Raw genomic sequence first — 20,008 nt, 5'->3', positions numbered from 1 at the left:
TGGGGACAACGGGTTGCCCGCATGTGTTGTAAGACAGTTGCGATGCTCATTGGTCGTGTGACAGAGCAGTGACAGATATGCATATGAGAATCTCGTCAGAAACATGGATAGAAGAGAGCGTGTGGCTTGTCGCGCGCCTTTATAAGCTCCATGGAGCTCTGGATCTCCAGCATTCGATGATCAGGGCGGGCCCCGGCCGTGTCGGGATCTGAACTTTAACAGTCGGCAGCGTTACGTCATTTGCCCATCCGCCTCCCCGATGCCTGTTCTCGCGCTCGGGGCGTCGGAGCGGTGAGACATGTATACTGTTTTCTTTCATCGGACTGAAGTCACTGGATGGTCATCCGCTTGCTTCGAATTTGATCGCAGGAAATTTTATGAGGGCTTGTTCATTGGTCTGGGCCGTGGGAGCAGGTGGGACCAGCCGTTGACGTATGTACCCCTTTGCACCCAATTCCTGTACCCCAAGTGGCCTAAGATCTGCATCTGGGGGAGTGTGCTGGCCGGTGCGTAGTGGTACTCTCCTGGAAGGCTCTTAAAGAGGGCATTTCTACCCTTATCGTCTGTCTTCCAAGCGCCAATTCAGTCTGTGTTACATGTTCTCCGCGGAGAGGCATACTGGGGACAGGCGCTTGCTCTCAGGGAGAGGTTTGCATGGCCTGCCTGTACAATTCACACGTACAGAGCTCAATTTCTGTCAGCTGGCGTCTAGGGGGAGCTCATTGCATGACTTGATGATAAAGGTCTAGACAATTATCCTGCAGGTCTGCGCTAAGTCTCCTACCCGCCTTTATCCAATCACTGAAGGGCTAAACAGACGAACAGACGGCTCTTCCCTTGCCTCGAATAACAGCATAGATCTGAGTCCAATGAGATCAATTCTGCCCAGGAAGCTCGCCTCTGTCGCCTGACCTGAGCGATTTTCCGATAGGACCGCCTTAGACAGGCCGGCGAGAGGCAAAAAGGGAGTGGCTGTCCAATTTTCAAGATAGAATCCCTTCGTCAGCTGGTTTTGAAGGGACGGACATGTGAAATAGCGCGAGGGTAAACCAAAACGCTGTACCATGACGTAAAGTCCATTACACAGAAGCCGGACGCTTGCTTTTTCTTTTTCTAGCGGAAATACCCCGGATTGTGCTGAGTGTGCGCTAAGCAAACCTCCTTTGGACCCTTAAAGTTAAGACTGGAATTAAGTCTGAACGAGCAGAAGCCGGTGTTTCAGCATATGATCCGTCGAAGCAGCTCATGATTTCTCTCTCAATGGCAGCGGTGTCAGTGGTGTGACGGCCCCTGCTTATGCGAGCTAGCACTCCGAACCCTGGAGGACGCTGTTGTTGGGCTAAGGTGGGGCGAGGCCACCACCTAATGCTAGGGGGTGTACTTGTCTCAGCAGTGGGGGAGTACCTCCAGATGGCAAATACTGATACAGTCCATAAGTCGGGGAGCTGGGGATCCAGTTTAGGGCTCTGAGATCTTTCGCAATTTGGTTAGGAATTCTTGCTGCTTTGATAGAAGAACATTCAATCTACTATATAAATTATCTACGTCTCCCCGGTCCAACTGCCTTTCTGATATGCACCACCCTCCTGCTTTTACTGTTAAATTGTGTAATTCCCATTTATTGTGTTGTATGCGCGATTTTCTTTAGCCTTTCAACCCCCAACATCCGGAATGGACGGCATCGCTGCCCCTTCACCGTTTGTTCTCAACCACAGTTTACAGTTGATGTACTGTGTTTATACATTGGCACTGGCGCTTGTAGACCTCTGTCCATCAGGCCATTAGTCAAAGCGCACTTCCAGTGTGTCACCATTATAGGAGCCGCATTCATTGGAATAATGGGAAGCTCAATCGATCTATCAAACGATATCCAAATACCGGTCCAGTGCAGGTGCCCTACTAAGGATGGCAGATACATGTGAAATAATTCACTGGTAGTCCAGATCAATCTTGGACGTCCTTCTAAGCGCAGAAAGGCTGGCGATTGGTTATGAGTGATAGATGCTGATGAAAACACTAGGAAAGAGTGAAAATTCAGAGGACAGTGTCGGTTTCTAATGCGAGATTTTATCTCGAGAATTCGAGCTTTAGGTGATAATCTTGTCCCATATCACATGTTCGCCGTTGCTCGTTACATCACCCACAGAGATTTGTTTTGTCAGATGGTTAACATAGCACCCATCCTTCCATTAAGAGCTGCCACTGCAATAATGAGAACTTAGGGCAGGGCTCTACAATATCTTGAGAGGTCTCGGTCTCATCTATCTTATGACCCCGGAGGTTTCAACTGTTTCACAGGCTCTGACCTTCCTGGTTGTCTCAAAAACTGGAGTACAGCGGCACAGATACCTATATACCTAGCCTGCCTGACGTAAACACCTATAGTGGAAAGAGAATACTCGGATTACTGTGGCATCGAGAGAAAATGTACGCTTGATTCACAGAAGTGTGTAGTAAAATGGCTCAGTATCGTCATTTCCAAGTCTTCGAGGGCGCTGTTGCTAGCCTAAGGCGGGGCCACCGTGCTAGGGGAAGTACTTCTTCAGCAGTGGGGGAACAGACCTAGATACAGAACAGTGAGCCTGAGATGCCTTGGGGGTAACCTGCTTTTAATGCTTGCTCCCTGCCTGTTCGACGCCAAACCAAAAGCTAGACCCGGAGCTTAGCGCGATAGCAGCCATTGTCAACAGATACCAGCAAGGTATTCGATATCAAAAATAAAAGAAACGTTAATCTAGTATATAAGATGATGCATTCTTTAAGACAGTTCAGATGGAGTCCAACCAACGTGAGAGACCCTGAGATCTTGGCTGTCCATCGGACCTCGTCCGATCATCCTTTGCTGAGTTAAGTTCTTATCCACCAACAACTTTCATTATAAAAAGCACTGTATGCAGGTCCTGTTACTTTAAGAAATAAGATTCGCTAGTCTTGCTACTTGAGCTTCAACTGACGTTAATGGCTCTTGGACAAGCACATACATCCTGTGCATAACCTGGGCTGTCCTTATTGCACTCTGCTAACTTTTCATCTTCCTTCTCTAGAATCAACATATAGACCGCTTGGAGTTCCTTTTCTCGTAAGCATATTGCTCTTCAACTCTCCTTGACCGTTCATCATGTTCTTTTGGATACGACCCTATCCACGGCTCTTGGGGATCTAGTGATTCCAAGGAAGAAGTAACTGGAGACATTGAGAAGGCTCTCGATGCGATACCTCGTATGTCGACATGGCTATTGTTCAAGAGTTAGCTAAGACGACCTACATACGCTGCTCTGGAAGATGTCCGAAGGGATGACATACCAATAACCCTGGTTGGAGGAGTGCCCGACGTAGCGGCGATGAGCGTCCGGCTGAGAGCAGCATGGACGCGATCTGCTGGGCTTTTGCCGCGGACAGCAAGTCCCGGCGCAACGAGCATCCCGGGATAGGAAACAGCCCCATCGAGCAACCCCAGCTTCCCCGTACTTCTCCGTGTCTGCCCCCACGCGACCTCCACGTCCCTCCACGTTCCCCCACGCTGCCATCCGGGGGTTTTCGTTCTCGAGCTATGTAGAGACTACTCAGTGCTGGAAATTCTCCCTGTTCTCGCACGAGAAGAGCTTCATCGGGCTTCCCCCGCCTCGTTTTCATCCACCATCGGATAAGCTGCGAGTGGACATCCTTCCCCGCAGACTTCCCCGGGTTGCTTTGATCCCATCATGGCACGTTTCGCGGGGTGGTGCGGAAAGTGGGCCGCTACAGGATACGAGCTGTGTGCGGTACCTACTCCGTGACTAGGTCAGCTAGATACATGGTAGTTATACTGGCTTCTAGCCCGTTCCTGCTCGTACGACCTGGTCCGTCTTCCGTTGCTGCTTCTGTCTTTCTTTCCTGTGACATCAACTTTCTCTGCTGCTCTGAATTCACCTTGATTTTCTTCCTCTATCTACTTATCTGGAGGAGAATCGAACGCATAGCTCTATACGGCTCAGCAGAAAGAGCTGGTGTCAAGATGGGTGAAAAGTCCGCGTCCGGGCCAACCTCTGGCCATGGGGACATCACTCCAGATGGGCCTACGGTCACTCACGAGGAAGGTAGCCAGGAACAATCGAAATGGAAGATGACCAAGGGCGGCGATGGAGATACTGCCATGGCTCTCTTCTCTGACCCTGCGGAGCTTAATGAGCAGATCGATCCTAAGGAGATCAGGAGGCTGCTATGGAAAATTGATTTTATGATCCTGCCTTATCTGGCGGTCTGCTACGCGTTCTTCTATATTGACAAGGTATGACTCTCAAAGGAGACAGCAGACTCTGCAATCTTATATAGCTCCCGGCTGTTGTGTACCGAACTATTTGTAGGCTGACTGACCTGTTATCTGTCAGACAACCCTCAGCTATGCGGCCATCTTTGGAATCCGTGAAGATCTGAACCTCCACGGTACGGAATACAACTGGCTGAGCAGTCTCTTCTACTTTGGATTCTTGGCCTGGGCCTTTCCCACGAATTTTCTGCTGCAACGTTTGCCCATTGGTACGCCATCCGTGCGAATTTCCCTGAAACCTCCAAGCTCTCTGACTGACTTGTGCTCTCCAGGAAAATATCTTGGTTTCAACATCTTCCTGTGGTATGTGGGGGATACTATCGTAACGTAAGAAGCAACAACTGACGTGACTCTCCAGGGGTGTGTTCTTGATGATCCAAGCAGCCTGCCATAACTTCGCTACCCTGGGCGTCCTTCGAGTCCTCGGAGGAGCTGCAGAAGCGTGCTCCGACCCCGCCTTCATGCTCATCACTAGTATGTGGTACACTAGGAAGGAGCAGCCAGTGAGAATTGGCCTCTGGTACACTGCAAATGGCTTCGGAATCGCCCTCGGTGGGTTGCTGGGCTATGGAATTGGTAACATCAGGGGTGCACTGCCATCCTGGAAGTACGAGTTTCTGGTCATGTAGGTGACCATGTCTAATCCTACCATGAAGTTGGAGGTTACTGATCATACGCTACAGCGGCGCGCTCTGCTCTGTATGGGGTATTGTCATGTTTATCCTCCTCCCAGATTCCCCCGTCAGCGCACCGGGTCTCACCAAGAGACAACGTCGCTTGGCCGTCGAACGCATCCGTGAAAACCAAACAGGCGTTGAAAACAAGCGTCTGAAGCCGTATCAAATCAAAGAGGCATTCTTGGACTACAAGCTATACTTATTCTTTATCCTCGGGACCGTCGGTATGTCTATATCTAATTACAACCCGATTTACTAGCAAATCAGATCCAAACTGACATCTGAATCCATAGGCAACATTCCCAATGGGGGAATCTCGAACTTTGGCACCCTCATTATTCAAGGATTTGGATTCTCAACCTTGGGAACGACTCTCATGCAGGTAAGTTGAAGTCTCCCACCACTGTACGGGGTGTGTGCACAACACTAACGCAGGCCATTTCAACCAGATCCCATACGGTGTTCTCATCGCCATCTCCATCCTCATATGCGTGTACCTCAACGACCGCTTCCAGAACAGACGATGCTTGTTCATCGTCTTGTTCCTGCTACCCAACATTGCAGGCGCCTTCGGTCTCCGCTACGTGCCCCTGGACCGGAAGGTCGGCCGTCTGATCTGCTACTACTTGACGGGGCCGTACAATGCGGCATTTGTCTTGATTCTCAGTATGCAGATCGCAAATACTGCAGGTGAGTATCGGGAATGCCCCTCCCGTGATAAAATCTATGTTATCTGGGATACTGACGAGGACAAACTACAAAACAGGCCACACGAAAAAGGTCGTCACCAACGCCGTCCTTTTTCTCGGCTACTGTACCGGGAACATTGCGGGCCCGTTCTTCTACAAGTCTGATCAATCGTAAGTTCTTCCCCTAGTATACAAAAAAAATATTCCTTATAATAGCAAGTATCCCTAGCTAACATCCAACCAGCCCAACCTACTCCCTCGGCATCTGGTCCATGATCGTGTCGCACCTGATCGAGGTCGTCGTCATCATCACCCTGGGCCTCCTCCTCCGATGGGAGAACAAGAAACGCGACCGCATCCAGTCCCAGATGGAGGGTGGCCTCGAGGGGCGAGACCTCAACGCCACCGCGTTCTTGGATTTGACTGATAGAGAGAATTTGAAGTATGCGCCGGACCTTGCTCCCCTCGTTTTATACCGCTGCCGCTCGATCTACACTATATTATTCATTTATGGGTTTATCTTTTACGGTGCTAACCTGGCTTAACTTATCAGTTTCCGATACATATACTGACCTTGGTCTGGTCGGGTCCGTTATCGTCGTTCGAGAATATATCACGAGGATGAATAAATGGATGAGTCTTTGAATTGTTCATTGATCGGTTTAATGATGGATGCGGGGCTGGACGTGTCGAGAACCCTTCCTGCGTAACTAGTGGTGTCATTAGTGGGAGGAGAGATACAGAAACGAGGCAGAAGGATAAATAGGAGGACATCGGCATAGGAATTTCCTCCTGTGACCGTTTCCATTTATTTTGTCCTTTCGAAACATTTACGGCCATTACTCCCTCGCTATATGATGATATATGATTCCTATCTGTCTATATGCAGTCAGTCAGATAAGTCATCGATTCGATCTATCCATCCATCCATAAATATGAATAAATGACAACGTAAAAGAAGAAGCAAAACATTAAGGTGACTCTATTCGAAGTAGACGTCCTATATGTGCAGTACTTGGAATCGTACAACATGCAAAAAGGAAAAGAAGAATTGCAGCATATTATTATCCCTTCGCCCTCTTAATTTAAAGAGCTGATCAAAGATTACTCCTCATGATCCTCCTCAATCCCGACTTTAATTAATCACCTGTGTTCTCCTCCTCGACATTATGCTTCCCGACAATAGTCAAAAACACCTGATCCAGCGTCGTCTGGCTGACGGAGTAATACTGGATGCCTAGATCCTGTTTGTGCCGCTCCAAGAGGGAGAATAGGGTGCTGATGCCGCTACTCTTTTTATTCTTGCTCTTCTGGGTGTTGGTTGGGAATTGAGGTAATGAAAAACCACTCCGCGTGGTGTCACGCTGGATCTCGTCCTCTCTGTTCCCGTCATGGTCATGGTCATGGTCACTGATACTGATACTGTCAGTGGTAACATCGTCGTGTGGGGATGTTGTTGTTGCTGCTGCAGGAACACTAAACCGCAACTGCCCATGATATGTCTTCTGTTCGATGACCGCGCCAGGGAAAGTGACCCCAACCCAATCCCTGATCCGTTCCATATCTTCGCCCGATGTATGTGGCGCCTGCGCATGCACTAGATGGACATGGTACATATGTCCATACTTCCGACGGAGATATTCTGTCGTGCCCAGCGCGAGCATCTTCTTCGCCATGATACCCGCTCGGTTGGCAAGCGCATCCGCTTCTTCCATCGAGTGTGTCGTCAGGACTAGTGAGCGTCCGGGAACGACGGACGCGAGGGTCCGCCACATGACACGCTTCGAGGCAGCGTCCATCCCCGATGAGGGTTCGTCGAGGAGTAGGACGGTTGGGTTTCCCATGAGCGCGATCCCGAGGGAGAGCTTGCGCTTGTTCCCGCCAGAAAGTTTGGCCGCCATGCGGTGCCCGTAGGGTGTCAATCCGACGGCGCGGACGACTTCGCGGACGTTGTGCTCCACGTCGGAGACGCCGCGGATGCGGGCGTAGAAGCGGAGGTGTTCGAGCACGGTCATCTGGTCCATGGCGTCGAATTGGGGGCAGACGCCAAGGTGGGAGCGCGCAGTTGCGCGGTGACGCAGTATGGACACATTCTCGACGAAGATTTCTCCCCCGTTGTATGACGGTTGGATGTCGCCCCGGATGAGACTGATTGTTGTTGTCTTGCCTGCTCCGTTGGGGCCCAGGAGCGCGAACACCTCGCCTCTGCAGACGCCGAATGTGACGTCCTGGACGGCGACGAATTTGCCGAATGTTTTGGTAAGATGCAAAACACGCAGGCCGTCGTTGGAACTTGATACGCGCTTGAGTTCGTTCGATATATCTTCGTCGACGGTGTCCGTTGTCTTCTCGATATCTTCCGGCCTTGACTTCCCTCGGCTCCTAGAGAAGAGGAGCAGTCCCCTGTCGAACCAGAGCAGCAAACCGAACAGGATAAAGGACTGGACTATTAGATACAGGATGGGGCCGCCGTAGAGAGTTATTTCTCCTGGATATGAGGCAACTTCTCTATCTCTGCAGAGAATGGAAAATATGTTCAATGCCGTGAACATCGATCGTGCGAGGTTGCCGACGGGGGTAACCGTGGCGATGGTAAAATGCGCGACATTGACGTAGTGGTCGACCTTGGTGGCGGGCGCATAAGTAAGCACAGAAAGGTATGCAATGAAATAAAGAAGGAACATGACACTGATAAGCGTTAGCAAAGTGTTTCGCGAGCTATTTCCATTGGAAATCGGTACGTACCACTGTCCACCAGCTGCAAAGGCAAATGCTGCCAGCTGGGACCTTGAAAAGAGTGAAACAATGTAAGACAACAATGTAGAGCATAGTCCATATAGGAAGAAGACAGCAAACAGGTACTCCGAGTGATACCAGATGTTGGAGACGGCTCTGAATATGATGACCGCCAGCACACTCGTAATAACGACTATGCAAAAATCAAAAGCCAGGTACGCTAACCACAGAGGTAGACTCCTAACCCCATTGCTGTAGTGCAGTGCTCGAACGTTTCTTAGCCTTTCAACTGTCGGATAGAGGGCGAAGAGGGCTGGATATACAGCCATAGCCAAACCGAAGTAGACGATAAGCTGGAGAGCTTTGCCAACATCAGGCTGCCACGGTATATCAAAATACTGGAACTGAGTGCTGATTGATATATTAGTCAAAAAATTATCCAGCCCGTTTTGCGTAATTGCGGCAAGGGGGAGGTCTCCGTTGTCGCCTTTCCAGGCGAACGTCGGTGGGGAGGAAGCATCGCCCAGGTAGAAACCCCCGGGAGTGACATTAGCAAAATTATTGTGGATGTAGTCGTTGAAGTCCTGAAGGGTATTAACGACTCGCATATTATCCGTTAAGTTCTCGAGGGTTCCTCCGGGAGATCTCGAAGATCCAGCTAGTGAATTGGAGAAGCTGCCCAGCGCAGCAGGATTTACCCTACTGGACGGTCCAACCACAAGATCGAAATCGTCAGATGTCAATGATTGAGCGTGGCTTACTGTATATATGCCAACTCCGGAACAACCAGCTCTGGTGAAATCCTTGAGGAACAAAGTCACAAGGCCAGACGCGATCACAGGGATGAAGAAGGCTACAGAATAAGGCAAAAAGTTCCGGCGCAAAACCGTCGCTCTTTTGAGGAAGAGGTACCAAGCTTGGCGAGCCATTCCAATGCGTCGACCAGGCAGAAGCTGCGGTACTGCATGAATGGCCTTCTCATCCTTGGGGTCGTCTTCCTTTGGATGCTCGTCGATGACATCTTCAACGTTGGGATCTGGAGAATCGGCACCTAATTCTGCAGCGACTTTGAGGAACACGTCCTCAATTGTAGGGCCGCTAACACGATATTCCATGATTCCTTCTTGTTCCAGCATTGCAACGAATTCTGCAGCGTGCGACGGATCCTGCACAGTGTAGACCGTCTCATCGTAGCTAACCTCCTTTGGAATGCCATCGAACTGCACAGCAGGAATCTTTTCTGAGCCGGGAACATTGTAAACATGGATCCGGTACCCTGAACCTAGCTTATGCTTAAGTTCAACACTCGATCCTTGAGCTTTGAGTGTTCCCTTCGACAGGATTGCGATGTGGTCAGCAAGGAGTTCAGCCTCATCCAGGAAGTGAGTGGTTAAGAGAATGGTCCTAGCGCCCCGTTCAGCCAGCAGGATGTCCCAGATTTTCCTGCGAGAGATTGGATCCAAGCCAGAAGACACCTCATCAACGCAGCAGACAGATGAGCCTCCAGTAAACATTATTGCGAGTTGCAGTTTTCTTTTCTGCCCTCCTGAAAGTGTTTTAGAGCGGGAGTTTACTTTCTTGCCCAGGTCACAAGCTTCAATAAGCTGCAACAGCTTGTCCTCCGTGTCAGTTTGGCCACCAGTTTTCAGCTTATTGAATATTCTGACATGCTCCTTCACAGTCAAAGAGTCCCAAAGGACATTCTTTTGAGGGCAAAGACCGAATCCACCCGCATCTTCGTCATAATTCACACTAATCTGGCCGGAGGTGATCTTGGTTAGACCGGAAATGGCATCCAAGGTGGTAGATTTTCCGGAACCGTTAGCCCCAAGTAGGACCATGATTTCTCCCTTCATGGCGCTGAGGGTGAGATTATCGACAGCGAGCACACTTTGTCGCTGGCTTCCAAAAACCGGTGCGATGTGCTTGTGAAACCAGCTTGGTTCATACACTTTGGTGAAATTGTCCACATTGAGAGCAGACGGGCCATTCTGTCTTGTGACACTACGATCTTTCGACGCAGTCCCATATAGCACGCGTTCAACGAGAGCACCAAGGAACGGATAGACGATGATCTGGATTATGAGGAAAACCCAAAGCACAATCGCAGGGATCGTCCACGGATTGTCAGGAGCCGATTTGACAAGGTTTGTGGCCAGGTTTTGCCTTTCCCATCGTGCCATGAATATAGAAAAGAAGACATAGTTCATTGGCGGGAAAAGGAGACTCAGTATGCCGACGGCCCCGTTACTTGTTATGCCGACCATTTGAGCTATCACACCAAGAAGTAGACAGGCTATGACCGCAGAGATCCCGCTGAGCTGCGCCTTCCTGAAGAAAGACGCGCCGAAGAGTGAGAAAGAAGAAAGGGCAAGACCGGCCAGAATATGGTAGACGATAGTGATACCAACGGATGTCTTGCTGTAAACGCCAAACTTCAGGATCACTCCCGTTATAATCCATCCTGGACCATAAATGAGGTCAAGGGCTAGATGCGCAGCGATGAAACGAGCAGCTTGAGGCTGCCAACGGGACAGATTCGGCATCATGCAGTCAATCAGTTGACTCATGCCTTGTTCGCGCTCAGATGCGACCAAGCCTGTGAGCTGATACGTGACCCCAACAATGCCGATAAAAATAGCAACTCCTAAGACGTCGATGACGGCGCCCATGTACCTGGATCGAATCTGGTCCTCACGTTGTTGTTGGGTTAAGGACGTATACGAATATTCCATAATCTGGCATAAGGTTAGTACCTGGTAGTTGATTAACAAGGGATGAACTCACCTCATTAGGAAGAGCATCCTTGTTGACTGTCGTATTGATATTGGCAATTGCCCAGTCAATGGAGTGTTGGAAGGGAAGGAGATATATCTCCTGGTCATTAGTGTTTTTCTCGGTGTCAATTCGTGCACCAAGGGCCCCATCGACCCGCAGAGAGTAATTCCATCTTGCACCTGGGCCCTCGTTGGGTGAGGAATAGAATACAGCAGCAGCAATACACGCCGAAACACCACGAAGCGTACTTCGACAGACATCGCGCAGTTCACTCTCCGAGGATAAGATCTCAACCTTATCGCCTCGTGCTTTTGCAGGCTCAGCGACCTGCGCTATCACCCGTTCAATGTCGCCGCCGACAAAGCCATTGTTTACGAAGACAACCTTGTCCCTCCCCCCTGTAACAGAGGCCAGAGCATCTTCAAAGGAGCGGAGAGGCGCAGGTTCGGAAATTCCGTAAACAGACGGCTGAACAAATAGGTTGCGCGCATAGGATCTGGTCCGTGTTAGTCATTTCGTCCATTTGGATTGCGGGGGGCTGCTGACATAAAACCGATAAAGGCAACCGGAAGAACAAACGCTCGAAGAGGGGTTGTGAACCATGGGCGCACAAGAGTAATGAGCAGATTCTTGACGATCAACGTCCAGATCTGCCTGAGGAAGAGGTTCATTGTTGCCTGTCCGTAGCCGGAATTTTGTCCAGGAACGACCAGGGATCGCTCCCACTGCCAGGAGCGCCAAGCAGCTAGAAGGTACAGAGGTCAATTCAATGTAGAAACAGGCATGCTTCGCAGGTCCCAGCTCGCAGTTGAGATCAAAAGCCAGCCCATAATACCTGCACTCTGTATACCGCACAATCGGTCGAGGCTGGACAGAGAAAAGCGGTTTACGTCTTGATGAGACAGCCCAAGAGACTAGCTCAGGGCTGGAAACACGGAAGGGCTTATCTCCGACGTGACGGGAAGCCGATGTTTAGTATGTTCTCCGATGGATCTGCAGAGCCAAGGCCCCTGCCAGCCGAGAATGGTCTGTCGATCTTTCACGATGAGAAGATGTAAAACAGCATCTGCCATTATTATTCTTGTTGAATAGTTCATCCAAATCTGCACGTGTGGATGGAGAAATTAGGCGTCCCTTAACTGTGTTGTTCGGACGCTCACCACTCGGCAGGGATGCACCGCCCCGCTTGGCGGGAACAAACCGTCTCAGCGCGCCTCGCTTCTCTGCCGCGTTCCAACAACTTCTTGATTTAGTAAATGTACACTGTGCATACTCCAATGCAAGAGTCTCACCGTGAACAATACTTTTCGGGAAAATGAGGGCAGGCAAATCACCATATAGGCGCCTAGTAATCTTTCCAACGTACTCTTACAAACTTCTTTCCATCCACGAACTTCTGGATCCACACTGCGACGGATTCAGAGGCAACAATACCTTCATACTAGCGATTATCACTTTCGTCGATCTGGGTATCACTTAGTTGATAACGTTCTCATTTTCCTTATTAACAGGATACTCTGGAAATTAACTGAATTGATATATACTACCTCCTAGATTCTGTGCAAATGAAGAAACCCCTGATTCTCCAAATCCTGCTACACGTTTGCGGCCAAGGAAATCAGAATTTGCCATTTGTGTTAGGAAAGGAATATTGCGCGTGCTTAGCAGAGACAATTACAAATTAAGACATGCCGTCCTGCTTTGTCAATTCGAATATCAGGTTCAATTGTCCGGGATTCGTGGTAAATTGATCCTTCAAGTCGCTTGCCACGTCTTGGCCGGTTTCGCCAGGTGGCAGCTGGATGTGATACTTCTTTACCAACCGACCTGTGACAAGCCTCATGATATCGGTTGCGAGAGCTCGTCCCAGGCAGCTGTGCTGGCCTTTTGCATGTACCGGTCAATATATGCATATATGACAGCAAAGCATAGCAACAGACTATGCCTTACCTGTACCGAAAGGTGCGTACCCAGCTCTGTTGCGGACCATCTCTGGTCTTTCATACCACCGCTCTGGAATAAACTCGTTGCCTCGTTTGAAACAGTCCTCCCCTAGATCGCGTTAGTTCAGGGATGATGAACCCAAAACGGATGGAACACGCACGACGCGAGATGATGTATCGTGGAGCGACTACCGTCGTATACGGCGGAATATAAATCCCGCTCCAACGGCGATACCAGACTCCTTGGTCTTTCAATAACCTCCTGTTGGAAGGGTGGGATACAGGCGCAGTCCTTCGGCGATAACGGCTTCCAGATGCGGAGATTTTGATAGAGCTTTTGCATCGCGCACATCCAGGTCTTTAACCTCCTCGTATATCTTCTGGGCGTGAGCGGGATTCCGGGCCAGCTCACAGAAGATTCCCATAAGGGTGGTCGCAGTCGGTTCGCTGGATTTTACACGCGTCAGCAGGTTTCTTCCCTTGGAAGAAGGGTTAGGTGTATTGATCTGGAGGGTTATCTAGGTACCTTCCCGCGACGATGGCAACTATGCTATCTCCATTCCGCCACATACGACCCTCTTTTGCGGAGTAGTTGGCTTTCGTATCTTCGATCAAGTAATACGCAATATCTGGTGCTCGCAGGGGGTCGTCAAGTAGCTGTTCACAATTAGAGTCGCAAAATACTTTGTGATTCGTGCGCCAGCTAGCCCGGGAAACCCAGCCCGTGTCAGGCGATGGAGGGCGAGTCTGTACACAACGATGCTGGTAAAGAGCGCGGAGAGATAGCCGGTGATTATGAGCTCCGGGTGATAATGGCTGCTTCTCATATTCTCAAGAAAAATAGAACCCACAATCAAACAAGCGAATATCAGAGTATGGCCCAGCACAATGGCTGGGGTATGTACATGCGATTCACCATGTATGAGCCAACCGTGGTGCATAATGAGGCCAGCGGTAGCACCTAGGCTGAACATGTCGAGCCGGGTTGGTACACCCATCATGAGGCGAGCTCTGAAAATTTCCATGATGGCAATAGTAAGATGAAATTCGGGGAATGATTAATGCTATCTATTATGTATAAACATTAGACGACTTGTTGGCACAAATAGACAGCAAGGTTTACGGACAGAGCGGTGTATATCTACCCAGCCTCAGCTTTGACAGCTGTTTGACCATAATTAGATAACCAGGTCAAGACGATCCACAAAAGTAATACTTTTTTTCAGCTTGGCTTTGGTTGCGTGCAGCTCATGTTCTGGATTTGTGGTATTTGTGGTGATCATGGTACGCCTTAATGTCCAGGGTCAAGAGATCTTCTTATAGACTCAGTAGGTTACGGGTGTAATATATTAAGTCTATATTGCATGAGGTTCGGAACTGTCATAGGCAGCACTAAGCCAGCGAGACCAGCGCCCCTCCTGCTGTGCAACATCGGTTAGAGCTCTTGTTTGCTATATTCTGCTATATTGTGTTTACAAGCGTCGGGGATCCTTGGGGTCCCTGAGTCCTGAGGGCCTAGTAGATAGATCTATATAAGGAGGGCTGATTCCTTTCTCCTAGGAATCAGCAGATCGCTCAATATCAATCTATTTGACACCTTTCGCTATATCTTCCCTTGCTTGACGCCAGCATATCGCCGTCTTGTCGCTTGCTTCATACTAGCACTTGCCACTAGGTCAAGGCTTAGTGAGCCCCACCACCATTACAGGAACCCCAGGTTGTGCGAAGGAACTCGCTTCGGACTAATGGTTGGGCCAGGCGAATATCCCATTCCCTACAAGATCTCATCAGTAGAATATTACATTCCAAGAACCCTAGAACCATATAGACTACCTAATACCTTCTGACTACAAAAAGAGGCCATGAGATGTAGGTGCAATCAAAAGTACTCACTACTTAATGTTCCTTGGCTGACAGGAGTCTACTGTAGTCAGCACACATCTATTCTAGAACCCTCGGAGATTAAAATCCCTGCAATAAAGGAATCACCATACATACCTAATGTAATCACCATTTTCCTTTGCTATGACTTTATAATATTTTTGAAGAAACGTTGATATATCACATTACCTCGTAACTCAGGTCCCCCACAATGCGGAGCCCCACGTAGGTACCATCACTCCTGAGCGATAATAGCATACATGCGTAATAATGGCTTGCATACATAACTAAGGATCTCCTTCAGGGATGTTAGGCCTGATAACTACTTATTGAGCTACTCTCAGCTATGTCCTAGACTACTTACCTAGGTACCTACTACTGAGCGCCTGCGTCCTAATCGATGGCGTGATCATTTTAATAATTTTATCTCTCCTTCTTTCCTATTCCTATTAAGCGTAAACAGTAAATAAATTTGGTACCTTTTTGCTTTCTGGCCCAGGTGGGATTCTCACCCTCTATGACGGCCCTTAAGAAGAAAGTCTGCATATGCAAGGTGTTGGGCGCCGGCGCATTTGATTGGATCATGCTACGCTCTGGTACACAACGTCCCCCTACTTGATGGCCTTTAGGCCCCCAAGTTTATGGTTCGCCATGATCTGGCGTCGCGTGCCAAAGGCACAATCGAGCGAGGAGGTGGACGGATGGTGGGGTTATTAAGAAATAGCAAACTCTCTACAAGATCACGAGATCAGATCAATTACAATTATCGCTTTAGTCTGTACTGCATATCCAGAGTCCGCCGTATCACCCCCCGCCCTTTTCACACTAATTAGGGCTAGAATCCAACTACACAGGAATTCCACATTGGAAGATGGTCCATGATAGCCTTTAACAATATAACAGGTTACGGATTCAATTTGGCTCCGTAAGACTGAAGACGCAACGTGGTGTCAGGGCTCTCAAGCATCCAATAGTTGACCGGTTTCAAACAGTTTGTATGCACTGTGCACTAGCATGGCTCCTGAGGGATTGAGGGGCTGGCAACATCCTCATCCCCGAGTGCTGATCGTCGAGCAGTATCCAAATCAAGTGCTGTGAAGCTTTGACAGTGCACCCGAAGGGCCTTTATCTGCCTATGAGGTTTATATCCTGTTGGCGGGTTCACAGGTCAAGCATAGATTGGAAATGCTTCTTCGCCAGACACTCATAACGTTGGGATTTCAAGTCCAGATGAGGCAGTCAGGGCCACTGGTAAACCTCCAGTAGATGCCATCAATGATTATCATGCCCATCATCAGCGGTTAATAAACATATAAATGGATATCTTAGAAGCACGTAAGACCGCCATGGGCTGGACTAATATGTAGGTGCTGACCAATGGTGCTCGGCATGGGAGTATACTGGTGCCCAATAGGGTAGATACTTGGGAACAGCTATGCTAGGCTATATGCAACTAATATCTGACAGGTTATTTATTCTTTCATTGTTATAACCAGTTGAAGTAGTGCGCCATCATTACGTTCGGCGGTATTCAGAAAGATAGGGGCTGAACTTCAATAAAGAAGAGTCGGGCCGTTGCACTGCCCCTCTTCAAAAAAACAATTCCTACCAGTGTCGCCTTGCCGGAAAACCACAACGACAACAAGAAGAACAACAATACATACAAAGCTCTTGGTTCTTGGTATATCCTCCTCGGTATGGCTGTGCAAGATCCTGTCGCGTTTCTTTTCAATCTTTCCATTATCCTTCCATTCACAATTGACTGGTTCATCACAGCAGTGCTTCCATCATGCCGTACACCGTCGTGGTCTTCGCTTGGCGTAAGCCAGGCCTTACTCCAGCTCAGTTCAAGGATCATTACGAACACTCACACATCCCACTCCTCCTGGAGCTGGCGGGACCAAATTTCCCAACATCTCACACCCGCTTCTACCTCCCGCGCAGAGCAGAAGATCTCGCATCCGCAGATCCAACCAATGAAAACCACCGACCGGCCATCTTTGCGGGCCAGCCTGGTGATTTCCCATGGGACGCGTATGCTGAGCTGGTCTTTGATGATCTCGCTGCATTCAATGCATTCCATGCCATAGTGACAGAACCAGAGAATGCTGCCAGGATCGCAGCAGATGAGGAGAAATTTCTTGATCGTACGAAGCTAAAGATAGCTGCGATTGACAGCCCAGTGGTTACTACTCGGCCTACACAATAATCTTTGTATAGATCTATTCTCTTCCAGTTCATGTGAGTCTTTTCGGGATCTGTCTAGATCAAGGGTATATCTTACTGCTCTGTGGTGATGGTGGGAGGAGAAAGAAAAGAGACATATGTTTGACACAATCTATGGATACCCACCTAGGTAGGGAAGCATGTATCTAGATAAGACCCCACCTATTTACCTACCTCTCAATATGCACTGCCATACCATTATGGTCATCATCCCTCTTCTTTCCAACGACGGTAGCGCCAACTTCGCCCATGGCAGCACCTCCTATGTCCTTCACACCAACGACACCCACCCTCTCCGAGTACGCAACCTGATCGCCAAAGATCTCTGCGATCTCCTCGAGCGACTTGCCCTTTGTCTCGGGGAAGATGAGGAAAAAGCACGCGGCGGCGACGGCGTCACAGATGAGAAAAACGATATAGTACCGCCAGCCTATGCTGTTGAAAGCTTTTGGGGAGAGCTGGTTGAATAGGAGGCCGGTGGCGGTGCCGATGAAGGCGCAGACTGATCATCTTAGTAACATATCTACAGTACATTGCTTGACGGCGAAAAGAACAGTTCAGACATACTAGCCGTTGCCCTCGATCGCAAAGCCATGGGAAATATCTCCGCAATATAAACGAGCTGGATGGCATTATAACCCAGCGAGAAGATGAATGAGAACGTGAACATCCACGCGATCGTGAAGCCCTGGCCCACGACATTATCTGATCCCGCAAACTCTTTGCTGAAGATCGTCAGTAACGTCACGTTGACCACAAGTCCAACGGAGCACCACGCGAGCGGCAATCTCCGACCGACTCTGTCGATGTACATAAGGCAGATGACGTTGGCGATGGGGCCCATCATGCCGTAGCCGCAGGAGAGCCAGAGGACGTTGCGGCCTTGGATCCCCACGCCTTTGAAGAGGGTTGTCTGGTAGTCTAGTAGATAAACATTGGATATGAGTATCTACTAGATGGACAATAGGGACTGGGTTTTTGTTTTCTCATGTCACTCACAGTTCACAACATTGATCCCAGTAGTCTGGAGAAAGACCTGCAATAAGATTCCGAGCATGAGGCGCTTCCTGCTCGACGCCTTGGAAAACAGTGCCCAGAATGACTTGATCGTGACCTCACGTTCGTAGTCGATCTGCCTCTTGATCTGATCAAACTCCCTGTTGACAAAATCGGAGCCTTGATCGATGTCTGAATGTAGCTTCTTGATGACCGCGTGTGCCTTCTCATACTTTCCCTCCTGGATCAGCCAGCGGGGTGATTCTGGAAGCCAGAACAGTCCGATGATCAGGATCACTGCTGGCACGCACTGAATGCCCAGAGGGAGTCTCCATGCTGCGTCTCCTTTGGCGAAAGAACCGAAGGTACCGATCCAGTTTGATGTCGCGTAACCGAGGGAGATGAGCTTTCATTCGATATCAGCATTTGGAAACCAAGATAGGCATGAAATAGTACAATTAAGATAGCAAGAAGGATAAAGCTAACCTGCGTCTGCAGTCCGACAAGAACACCACGAATTTTTGGTGGTGCGATCTCAGCATTATAGATACTGCTAATTGCGTACACGAGTCCCACAGCAAAACCGGCCAGAATACGGCCAACAAGAAACATAGATATCGAGACGGCCGCGGTCTGTAGGATAGCTCCAACGAGTGCAAGGTTGGCTGCGAGCCATATTGTCTTCTTGCGACCGAGCTTATCTCCTAGGTAGCCGCCAACAAGGTTGCCAACGCCCTGGCCTCCGGAGTAGGTGGACACAATTGCTCCTGTTAAATTATCGGAGGGATTGTTGAAGTAGGCTGGGAATGATGCCTGGCCAAGGGTTGTGCTGATGATGCCTTTGAACAGACCTTAGCGAGTGATCTCGAAAAGACATGTGATGCAGCGTATATACGGCATTCTCACCAGAGTCATAGCCATAGATGAATGAACCAGTTGTCGCAAATATTGAACATCCTATGGTAAAAGACTTCCCCATAGTATCTCTAATCAGTAAGATGGTCGGAGGCCTTCACTGCTCTGGGAGGAAAGAAACGGAAACACTGTACAACTACGGAGTACAGCGGATCGCGACGACATCATAGCAACCATGCGCAATATAAATAGTTTTAAAAATGCGGGGTATCTAAATCAAAGTAACACCAGTGACAAGACGTATGGACATCATTAGGTATTTCTCTCAAATAGAATGCGCGCTTGTGCCAGCTTCCCAACTATTCGGATAATTGCGTAGGATAAATGTGAATCGCTGGGAGGGTACTTGGCCACAGCAAATAAAAAAAGCATAACTACGCCGGCATTGTCGCGTTGTTCCTTTCATCGATCCCTGTCGAGGACGAGAATCAGGACTTGGCGGTGTCACATCTGGGCAACGATCAAACCAGACGTAACTATGATTCGTTATCTCTGGAACCTACCAAGAGTAGTCATCAGTCCTATGACAAGAAGTAGAGACGTTTTCCAATCAAATGGTTTGAAGAGACGCCTTCTGGGAGAAATCCGGGATCAAGAATTCTTTTTTGTTTGATTTCTGGAGAAAATCCGGGGTAGCCAGCTAGGATCCACCCATAGTCCGGGGTGCAGAATGGAGAATGGAGCGACTAAAGAGACTGTTGGCGGATAAACTGCAAAACAGCCAATGTTAGCAAGGGTGTCAACTTTCTTCCTGAAAGCTTACCCTAGTATACTCCGCATCTGCAGTAACAAGCTTGCTTTAACTCCGAAGCCTAAGCTGCTGAAATGAGAAAATATTATTATTATTATTAATTATTAATC

At 49.1% G+C, this 20,008-nt stretch overlaps 5 protein-coding genes across 5 annotated transcripts; 2 read left to right on the top strand and 3 right to left on the bottom strand.

Moving 5' to 3' along the window:
* Positions 1 to 3,159: 3,159 nt before the first annotated feature.
* Positions 3,160 to 3,421, bottom strand: VTN00DRAFT_1122 (uncharacterized protein; the record flags this gene model as incomplete). Its single annotated transcript, XM_069427195.1, has 2 exons — positions 3,160 to 3,233; positions 3,304 to 3,421. The coding sequence occupies 2 exons, from the start codon at positions 3,419 to 3,421 to the stop codon at positions 3,160 to 3,162; spliced, it is 192 nt and encodes a 63-aa protein (XP_069291824.1).
* A 573-nt stretch (positions 3,422 to 3,994) lies between these two features.
* On the top strand, positions 3,995 to 6,244 carry VTN00DRAFT_1121 (uncharacterized protein; the record flags this gene model as incomplete). Its single annotated transcript, XM_069427194.1, has 10 exons — positions 3,995 to 4,267; positions 4,368 to 4,515; positions 4,579 to 4,609; positions 4,665 to 4,931; positions 4,990 to 5,207; positions 5,277 to 5,365; positions 5,433 to 5,673; positions 5,750 to 5,843; positions 5,917 to 6,114; positions 6,226 to 6,244. The coding sequence occupies 10 exons, from the start codon at positions 3,995 to 3,997 to the stop codon at positions 6,242 to 6,244; spliced, it is 1,578 nt and encodes a 525-aa protein (XP_069291823.1).
* Positions 6,245 to 6,811: 567 nt separating this feature from the next.
* On the bottom strand, positions 6,812 to 14,154 carry VTN00DRAFT_1120 (uncharacterized protein; the record flags this gene model as incomplete). Its single annotated transcript, XM_069427193.1, has 10 exons — positions 6,812 to 8,360; positions 8,418 to 11,146; positions 11,196 to 11,682; positions 11,766 to 11,911; positions 12,553 to 12,593; positions 13,014 to 13,070; positions 13,137 to 13,238; positions 13,389 to 13,576; positions 13,656 to 13,786; positions 13,981 to 14,154. 10 exons carry the CDS (start codon positions 14,152 to 14,154, stop codon positions 6,812 to 6,814), a joined length of 5,604 nt encoding a protein of 1,867 aa, XP_069291822.1.
* Positions 14,155 to 16,799: 2,645 nt separating this feature from the next.
* Positions 16,800 to 17,219, top strand: VTN00DRAFT_1119 (uncharacterized protein; the record flags this gene model as incomplete). The annotated part of the gene is made up of 1 exon (XM_069427191.1): positions 16,800 to 17,219. The coding sequence occupies one exon, from the start codon at positions 16,800 to 16,802 to the stop codon at positions 17,217 to 17,219; it is 420 nt and encodes a 139-aa protein (XP_069291821.1).
* A 187-nt stretch (positions 17,220 to 17,406) lies between these two features.
* VTN00DRAFT_1118 (uncharacterized protein) lies at positions 17,407 to 19,211 on the bottom strand (the record flags this gene model as incomplete). Its single annotated transcript, XM_069427190.1, has 5 exons — positions 17,407 to 17,738; positions 17,804 to 18,157; positions 18,236 to 18,638; positions 18,719 to 19,083; positions 19,139 to 19,211. The coding sequence occupies 5 exons, from the start codon at positions 19,209 to 19,211 to the stop codon at positions 17,407 to 17,409; spliced, it is 1,527 nt and encodes a 508-aa protein (XP_069291820.1).
* Between the last annotated feature and the right edge of the window lie 797 nt (positions 19,212 to 20,008).

The sequence above is a fragment of the Thermoascus crustaceus genome (genome assembly GCF_041956765.1).
Source record: "Thermoascus crustaceus strain CBS 181.67 unplaced genomic scaffold VTN00scaffold_1, whole genome shotgun sequence".
Lineage (NCBI taxonomy): Eukaryota > Fungi > Ascomycota > Eurotiomycetes > Eurotiales > Thermoascaceae > Thermoascus > Thermoascus crustaceus.
The sequence above is the reverse complement of the archived record's forward strand: the minus strand, read 5'-3'. Positions and strand labels throughout refer to the sequence as shown.